General features: G+C 32.2%; 1 protein-coding gene across 1 annotated transcript; it reads right to left on the bottom strand.

Annotated features, from left to right (window-relative positions):
* Positions 1–7,203: 7,203 nt before the first annotated feature.
* LOC110409375 (dof zinc finger protein DOF5.7-like) lies at positions 7,204–8,887 on the bottom strand. Its single transcript, XM_021418696.1, has one exon. The coding sequence runs from the start codon at positions 8,499–8,501 to the stop codon at positions 7,530–7,532; it is 972 nt and encodes a 323-aa protein (XP_021274371.1). The 5' UTR covers positions 8,502–8,887; the 3' UTR covers positions 7,204–7,529.
* Between the last annotated feature and the right edge of the window lie 1,309 nt (positions 8,888–10,196).

The raw sequence follows: 10,196 nt of genomic DNA, 5'->3' as shown, positions 1-10,196 counted from the left end.
TCGAAGCATTTTAGTTCTTTGATTTTGAAAATTGCATCAATTTAATCCATTTAACTAATGGCATCTAATTTTACCATTAAAGGATGATGTCAGTGCTGACATCATTGTTGACGTGTTACACTTTGATATTGTGGCATTTGAGATGATGACGTGACATTTGAGATGATGACATGGCATTGGTCAAAAAACCCCTCTAGTTTCTATATTCTTCAATTTTATTCAATTTAATTCTTATAATCAAAATCGAAGCATTTTAGTTCTTTGATTTTGAGAATTGCATCAATTTAATCCATTTAACTAATGGCATTTAATTTTACCATTAAAGGATGATGTCAGTGTTGACATCATCACTGACGTGTTACATTTTGATGTCGTGGCATTTGAGATGATGACGTGGCATGCCATGTGACATTGAGTGATGACATGGTAATGTCATGTGGGAGAGCACAAAAATTTTCAGAAAAAAAGTTTTTGTCACTTTATAGGGACTAAATTGAATAAAAATATATAATACATGGATTAAATTGAACAAAATTAAAATGTTGAAGGACTAAATTAATAAAAAATTAAAAATTATAATTTTTTTAATAAATTATTGATATGCTTATTAATAAACCAAATATTTAAATATAAAATATTTATGATATTAAAAAAATATATAAATATTTTCTTACTTGATTTTTTGAGTATAGAATATGTAAATTAATTTATATTTTTTATAAAAATTAAGTTTGAATATTTTTTCTATAAAAAAATTTGAAAAAGAATTTCATACTTGAGGTTAAATTTAGATAAATAACTTATATTACATCAACATAAAATAATATAAAATAACTAAATAAATTCTTTTTTCTTCTATTTATAATAGTATAAAAATGTGAAATTTATTTAACTTTGTTTTTAACTTGAGCTAAAGTTAAATTAACAAAACATGTTAATTTAGTTTTATTTTTTAAAAAATGAAGAACGGAGATATAGAGTTAGTGTAATCATAAAAATAATTTTTTATTTTGACTTGCTTAATTTGGACATGACAAACCTCTTATTACAACTATAAAATCTAAGCCCCACTATTCTAATTATTTATTTATTTTTTATATTTTTATTTTGTTTAATAGTTCAAGTTACATTTTTTAAGTTGAAATTTATTAGAATAAAGATTGCATTTATGGTTAATAAAGTTAAATATAACTGTAAACATTTGTACCATTTTATTTTATTAATAATTTTTTTTAAAATTTAAATTAATAATTTAAATTTAAATTTAACAAAATTTAATTGTGGTATTTGAATTTAAATAGCATCGTTTTATAAGAAATTTTGAGTAAATTTAAATAAAAAGGTAAATTGGCTAAGAGTTGAATAATTGTAAAAGAATATGTATTTTATAAATTGTTAAAGTTGTAACTAAATCAAGATATTTTGCTAATTTGAGTAAATTTAAATAAAAAATAAATTGAGTAAGAGTTGAATAATTTCAAAAGAATATGTATTTATAAATTGTGAAAGTTGTAACTAAATCAACATATTTAATCATTTTATATTATTTTATTTTAACGTAATGCAAGTTATTTATCTAAATTTGACTTTAAATATGAAAATTTTTTAAAATTTTTTTTATAGAAGAAGAATTCAAACTTAATTTTTATAAAAAAGATAAATTAATTTACGTATTTTAAAATTAAATAATCAGGTAAGAAAATATTTATATATATTACTTAATACCATAAATCTTTTACAATTAAATATTCGACTTATTGATAAGCATATCAATAATCTACTTAAAAATTTATACTTTTTAATTTTTTTTCAATTTAGTTCCTTAATATCTCAATTTTATTCAATTTAATCCCTATACTATATATGTTTGTTTAATTTAAACCTTATGATATAGCAGAATTTTTTTTTGAAAATTTTTTTGATCTGTCACATGGCACTGACATATCAGTGTCACATCAGTATTATCACATCATCGTATAGTGTCATGCAGCATTACCACGTCATCACTCGGTGCCACATGACATGCCATGTCATTATCTCAAATATCACATCATCAAAATGTGACACGTCAACGATGATGTCATGTTATTTTTTAACGATAAAATTAGATATCATTGAGAGAAATGATTAAATTAACGTAATTTTTAAAATCAAAAGATTAAATGATTTCGATTTTGAGTGTGGAGATTGAATTAAACAAAATTGAAGAGTATAGATATTAAAAGGGTCTTTTGATAAAAAAAATTCCTTCAAAATAAGCACAAAAGAAAGGAAAAAAATTGAAAATACCAAACAAAAATTGTACTTTAAAATTTGATTAAATGACAAAAAAAGAAAGTCGAAAACACCGACAAACAAAAAACAACTCCACTGAACACAAACAGAGAAGAACACAAAAGCTGGCAAGCCAAGAAAGAGATATATTACAAGGCGACCAAGATAATACCTACATTAAGAGATTAAAAAAATCTGAAACTAGTAGCAGCCAACACCAAAGAAATTGGGAGATACATTAACTCATCGTCCGCACACTAAACAAGCAATGGCTCAGAACACTATTTCTTTTGAGATCTTTTTGGAGAGAAGAAGAGAAAGAAAACGACGAAAGGAAGAAGACAAAACCCTATACTGGTCGTCAACAGTGAATAAAAAAAGGGGAAGGTCATTGGGATTGGGGTTCCAGGATTTCTAAAATCAAAAATAAGAAAGACGGAAGACGGAGAAGAAATAGGCGGGAGAGTGAGAGGACGCGACGTCGGCGAAGAAGTACCATTATCCGTTGTTAGAGAAAAAGTGGGAGAGTATTTACAAATTCCTATTCAATTCGAAGTTTAAGTAAAGTTTTTAATAAAGATTCAGTTTCTTCCACAATCAAATTTTACTTGATTGAGATCATAATCGTAACCTCTGTCTTTCTTTCTATATATATATATATATATATTAATCCAGTGCTAATGCTTTCTTATTGTGGAATACTCTGCTCCCAGGTTCTTGTTGCACAGAGTCAATGTGCTGGTTTTTGGTTGATAGTCCCAGCCAGCCTCGTAAGGGTATAGCAACCCAAACTCTGGCTTCCTTTGTTTTTTATTCATATATAAAATAGTTAGGATGCTTCCGATCCAGTATTATTTAACTACGTTTAACAAAGGCATGAGTTAATGAATCCCATCAATGTCGCCAGGGAAGTTGTCTCTGAATGACAAATTGCATGTTGATTTCCATTCCCGAAAACAGATTGTAAAACATGTCGGCTTTACTTTTATCCCTGATTACGGCAATCAACATACCTAATTTCTTTGATTAGTTTCTGGGTAGAAAAGAGCTGATTTATAATCATAACTTAGAACAGCAAAACTACCTTTTTTTGGTGGAGTGTCATTTCCAACATGCTGTATGATAAGATCAATGCTTCAGTTTTTTTACCACGCAGGCAATCAAGCACACTGCTGCTAATCTAATTAACAAAGATTACAACTGCAGGAAAAATACCTTTGATTGTTTAACATCAACAGAAGAAGCAAGAAATATAATAAAAGAAAACCAGGCCTGATGAAGTCTCTCGACCCCATTAAACAAGTGGCCATAGCCTCCTATGGGCAGTACTGATCAAGGGATATTTAACATGTACATAATATGGTAGTTTCATAATATAAGCTTTTTTTATTCAAATGATATACAACAAGCACAGTAGATTATTAAAAAAACTGTCAATAACAGCAATGTTATGCTATCGTCACTTGGTGTAGGTGGAAACAGAAAGAAAACAGTATGAGTGCAGTATTTAATACAATATTTAAATTCTCTTTGGGTCACTTCATCTCCACGAACATAGCTCGTCATTGGCCAATGAAAAAGAAGTTCCATAATCAGTCAAATTGGGTTAGCAGACATGACAGAAACAAGAGAATTTTTCAAGAACATGAAAAGCATGGATGCTAAAGCGTAGATATATGTTAATGTTTGATAAAAACAAGTAAATTGCACCCTTAATCCGTGATCAACGCAGTTAAATGTCGATACAATTTATTATGTGTATGTCACCAAAGCCTCATGCCATAAATTTTGTTCATACGTTGCTCAAATTACGAATTTAATGATGTAACAATGAAAATATATTGAGGATGAAAAAGGGGAATGGGAGAAGATGCTAAAAAAGAAATGATGATGGTGGCCTTGGCGTGGGAGGGAGAAGGAGGAGGTGAACCCCGAGAGTCGGAAGAGGCCAAAAAGAGTGATGAGAGGCGAAAACATTTTCCTCGTTTGGTCAGGTGGGGCTGTGTCTGTCTGGGTCTGGGCCCTTTGGTCCAACACGTAATCACATACACAACAAAACAAAAACCTTGCTCGTAGAAGAGAAACGTTGTTACGGTGATGAGTCATGATGACACGTTTTGATTCGTTAATTGCTACGTACAAGTCTAAAGCCGCAAACACGTACCACATTTCCATTGTTGCTCTCAAGCTGTTAAGCACCGTCCGATTCACTAATATTATCTGATTTCTGAACATCCGCTTCATCAATCATTGCTGAGTAATCTATTTCACCTTTAAGTTATGTTCAAAAAATGTAAGGTTTTGTGAATTTTTATTTTTAATTAATTACATTAACTGATAAATTTTCAAGAGGATATTCAACAGATAGAGTTTAAAATTTCATTTTAAAAATTTTTTAATTTAAATTTTAAAATAAATTTACGGGATTAAAAAGATTATCCATTATATGTATTAAAAAACAAATTTAAGTTCGAAGTATAAAACGAGAATCTAAAATTCAAAAGGATAATATAGTTATGGGAGAGAAGGGGAGCTAGCATTATTGTATCAGTCAAAATCATATATTATAAAAATAATTTTAATTTTGTTAGATAAGGGTCTTTCTAATGTTTCTATCCTAGGACAAAATGGGGCCTGAGTCCTTGTCATGTAGTATTAGAAAGGGTAGAGTCAAACTGATCACAGGATTGATTTAATTGGACCCACACAAAAGGATTGGTGTTTAAACGTCTGTTAAACTACAACTAAAAGGGCAGGTGCTTGGGAGCTACAAAGGTGGTTGGGTGAGGATGAGAACCAGCAGATAGTACCCACTGTGCCATGACTCATGAGCTTCTTGCATGTTTGTAAGTTGTAAAAATGACAGTTAAGGGCACACCAACACCAAGTAGTCTAAACAAAAGCCCTTTTTTTTTTTTTATCCCAATGAGAGCTATCACGTTAATCACGCTAGCTCCTTCATGTTCTTCTCCATCAGTTTTTCTTCTTCCAGCCAACCATCTCTTCTCTGTCTCTCTACCACATGTTGAGAAATTAATTATCCGATTGTTATGTCCATAAAAAAAAATCACAAGATAAAAACAAATGGGTAAATGATTGCTGATAAACTTTTGTGCAGAAGAGGAAATGGTAGGGAAAAGCAGAAACATGATGTTAAAAGGTGGGAAGTGGGGGACCTTGGACAAAGGCAATGAGGAGTTTTTGGGTGTCTTTGGGTGGGAATCATGGCCTTTGTTTAGGTTAACATAAGCCTATAGAATGTTGCACATATAATGTTAACAAGTGGAGAAAAGGCAGAGAGAGTAGGAGGGGAGTTTCAAGGATGGAAGGTTGGCAGATATGCAATTGCTTTGTTGTTAGAATGATAGCTTTCTGCGGTGATATAGGCCAAAAGAAAAGGGTAGAAAAATGAGACAGAATGGTGGCCTTTCTTTTATGTATTTTTCTTCCAGGCTGTAAGCAGCAATGCAGCCAGCAGTGTTAGCCATCAAGTAGTGAACTTGTTAAAATGACAGAGAGATGGATTGGATTCAATAATTGTTAACTGTGTATCTTCTTAGTAGAACCGGAGAGAACATGTTGAAAAAATAAAAGGTATGAGTTCCATTATTTTCAGGATTGGAATAGCAGAAAGGAAGCTGCACACTCCAGCTTTAAATAAAATAAAAGAGAGAGAAAACTAAATGGGTTAAAATCAAATTATTGTTCCCTAGCTACTTGATTAATGCATGAGGAGAAAGCTCAATGATTTGGATAAAAGTTGATTCATTTACTACTATATCAACTGAAATCATAATGAGAATGATTGTGATTATACATGGAACAAACTAGCTATTGCATGCACATGTAAAAGCAATAAATGTGATTGAGATGAATATATTTGATATACAAGATTTAATAACAAGAAATTGATAAAAAATTTCATTCCGACCCCAATAGCTTTAACATTCCCTAAAACTTATGGAGGAGATGGAGGGGAAGCTTAAGGCTAATATCTTTGGCAAGGTTGTGGGACCAAAATTTTTTCATATAAATAGTGAAAGTAATGAATAAAGACGGGGCAAACGCAACGAGGGGAAAAAGCAAAGCTTTATCTCTCACTCTCTCTGTCTCTCAACAGTCACAAACAGACTCACAATGTGATTGCTGAGTAGCAATTAGCACGGAGGGGGCTCACCCCCCAAGACCCTAAAAAGCTAAACAAAACATTTTTGCCACACAAAAGAACGAACCCTAAGCTTTAGATGCCCTCCATCTCTCTCCTCAACCTTTTCTCTCTCAATTCAAAATGTTGACAGTCTTTCATTCAATTCACTTTCAAACCACCACTTTTTCAGACACCACCAAATCACACCACACTGCAACTAATTATTACGAAGAGACCTAGGCATCGAGAGAGAGGGAGAGAGAGAGAGAAACAAGGAAACAGGCCAGGCTTAACACTGCAAGGCTAGGCAAATGAAGGGCTTGGCCAGCTACTCCTGCGGCCGTGGTGTTTCATATATATGGTGACAATGAAGAGCCTGAGACTCAGTTCCCTGATAGGGAGAGATTGAGACACTGAGACAGTGTGAGTTTTGGACACTGACTGAACATAAAACAAATCAAAGATATGCCATTAAGTCCCATTTAATAACAGTCCAAAATCCATCACAGATCCCAAAGAGAAAGAGATTGAGTAAGGGAAGATAAAATAGCCGTAAGGCGTATCAAAGTCCTCAAGTCAAACAGTTCCCCAACCAAAAGAAATCTATTGAGAGATTGAGTATATACCTACGAACAATTGCTATATATATTTCATATCTCCTAATCATACTCCTATACCATCACTTTCTTCTTGACGTATTAGGATATGTAGAGCCAGCAACAGCTTTCGCATTCATCTAAAAGTTTAGGCCCTTTTATTGAGCAGGAATCCAGTTGCTCCTGCATACAATCTTCATTTGTAGAAATATGCCAAAGTATATATCAAACTCAAACAATTTGTAGAAATAAAAAGAACACAATTATAAAGTGACTAATTAATGTTCAACATCTTACTAAAATAAAAAATAGAAACAAAAAAGGAAAAAAAACACTATCTTTTTTTTTTTTTTCCCTTCAAGGTTTACATGTTGATATCTGAACCCAATAAAACATTTTAAACAGACAATTACCTAAATGGGTTCTTAGAAAATATGTTATACTTTCCCTATTTTTCCATTTTTCTTTCTCCATCTTCCTTTTAAGGTCTACCTTTTTTGATCCTTCTCTTTTTAGGGCAAAGTGCTGTACTGATGCAAATCGTTCCATGCTTGAACCCCATTCCAGTTGCTTGTATTATCATTGCCATTGCTGCTACTGGTTGGAGTCGGGGTAACTGGTGCATAAGAACTCCCAAAGAACCATTCCGTGGCGGTTTCATTGCTTGTGCCTTTTCTTGGATTCCCAACAGCTGAAATTTCAGGTTTTGAAACTTCCAGGTTCTGAAACAAAATGGGTTGTGGCTTTTGTGCTTGGTTGTCAAGTGGAACCGAAGAAACAGTGCTGTTTTCCTTTTGATTCTCTCCGCCAAAAAGCATAGCCAATCTTTGCTGCTGCAACTTCCAGTGCAAATCTTGGTTTATGGAACTTAAAGATTCAATTGAAGAAGCAAGGCTACTATTAACATTCAACGAACCCATCTCCTGAATTGCACCGCTAAGGCCACTTGTAACCGAAGATAGTGGATAATTACTAAGTCCCATCAAAGAATTAGAGCTACCAGAGGGATCAAGACTGAAAGAAGGGCTAGTACTATCTGCAAATGAAGCAAACTGGTTATAAATGCCAGGTGGAGATGGATTGAGCCTAGGAAATGACAACCCGCCAAGCTGAAAATCCATGGCTGGAGAAAGGCCATGAAAAAACTTCAATCCACCCATCTCTGACGACGAGGTGGAGTCTTTTGAGTCACCTGACAGCCTGGAAGATGATTTTATCTTCTTGTTCTTGCGGCAACCTCCACCGATTGGCACGTTACGCAAAGCCCCACCTTTAGTCCAGTACCTCCTGCAAGTCTTGCAAAAATGCCTTGGTTGGGTGAGGCTGTAGTTGTTGTAGTAACAGAATTTCGTGTTGGGAGAGTCACATCTCGGACACTTTAGGGCTTGCTCTTGTGGCCTCGTTGAAGCTGCTTTTCGGTTGCTACCGCTTTGGTTTTCTTCCTTGGTAGCTGGTTTTACAGGAGGATTATCAGGAGACATCATGGAAAAACACTTGAGAAAGAAGTTGAAAATGGAAAGAAAAAGAAAATGAAATTGTGGGTTGTTTCAGTTTCCTTTTGCAGAAGCAAAGATACTCAATTGATTGGTTTCATGCATGGGACAGAGAGAGGGAGATGGAGTTGATTATGGGGTCTTGTGATATTCATCAAAGAAGGCCTAGGTGGGGAGGGCATAGAAATTTTTATATAATTGCTGGGTTTTGTTTGAGGTAGATCTGGTGGAATAAATAAAGTATAGTTACGTGAAAGAGAGAGAAAGGGAGAGAGTAGATCTCACTAGAAAAAGAGGAGGGCAAATATATATATTGGCTCTAGGGGGGAAACGAGAGAGAGAGAGAGAGAGAGAGAGAAGAGACAAGGAAAGAATAGATGATCTGAAACTGCTCTGGCAGAATAGAGAGATGCATAACCAGATTGAAACAAAATTGGAGAGGGATTGCCCTTGATTGTTGATATAGGAAAAGTGAAATTTTCAGTATTTCAGACTAATAATTAAGATAAGTTATGCATTGAAACACAAAGGGATTAAGTAGGTTGGTGTTGTAAATTTAAGTAGTAGTATTTAAATCTGAAATGAAGCATGCATATCTGGTTTTGTCAGATGAAGTTCAATAAAATCCACTCTAGTTCCTCTTGTCCATTTCCCACAGTAAGATACAATGGGCAAACGGCTAGCCCAAAATAGAATTTTGGAAAAACAATGAACTGTACCACTAGCAGTAAAGTCAGCTACACTACTCCATATTTTTTATGGCTACCCATGCAGAATATTACTGTGTTTTCTTCTCTAATATTTAAACCGATTAAGACTTTTATTTTTTAAACTTTCATTGCAGTAAAGGAAATTGTTTTCAATTAAGTTTTTTCTAATGTATAATGTTCCAAAAAAATCTCTAAATTATTTTTAAATATTTAAATAGATTTTAATTATTTTTATCATGTTAAATAAAAAATTTATATTTTTATTTTAGATTAAATAAACTTTTATAACTAATAGTTATTTAATTTTCATTATTTAAAATACTATTTATCTTTTTATGCCTATATGGTACTGACATGAAGGTGAAATATTACATAGTCATATCATTATGTCATGTCATTATCTGTTATAAGTGTATCAAGTCAATGTCACGTGACATAAAACGATAAATAATATTTTCATTAACAACAGTTAATCAACAATTAGTCATAAGAATTTATTGATTCAAAATAAAATAATTTATTTAAAATTTTCTAAATAGATTAAAAACTTATTTAAGTTATTCTATCTTTTTTTTTTAATTAAAATACAGCTATAATACCTTTGAATTAAAAGATAAGTATATTTTATCAGTGAACTAAGTATTATTAAATTGTGACTTGACATCTTTAATGATATATTAGGTTTTGATTAATTTATTTAACTGTAGTTAATATAATAAGAAAGATCTAGATAGTAATTTTCTGGTCGTATGTGTTAATTGGAGATTTTCATACAAATTAATTCCTTTGTATTGATAAAAGAAAACTAAGAGACTATTACCAAAAAAAGAAAGAGATTTACATATTTTAACCATTGGCTCTTAATTCTTCATTTCTTTCTTGGTAATCCAATCGATTATTTAGCATAAAATTTATTGATTTCTAATCCTATATATATATATATATATATATATCCACGTGTGAAATTTTTACAAGG

The sequence above is a fragment of the Theobroma umbraticum genome, unplaced genomic scaffold (genome assembly GCF_002168275.2).
Source record: "Theobroma umbraticum cultivar Fairchild unplaced genomic scaffold, ASM216827v3 scaffold_44.0, whole genome shotgun sequence".
NCBI classification, from domain to species: domain Eukaryota; kingdom Viridiplantae; phylum Streptophyta; class Magnoliopsida; order Malvales; family Malvaceae; genus Theobroma; species Theobroma umbraticum.
The sequence above is the reverse complement of the archived record's forward strand: the minus strand, read 5'-3'. Positions and strand labels throughout refer to the sequence as shown.

What these genes read in the sequence shown, in the direction of transcription:
- LOC110409375 (XM_021418696.1), bottom strand. Translation starts at nt 8,501, where the DNA reads ATGATGTCTCCTGATAATCCTCCTGTAAAACCAGCTACCAAGGAAGAA.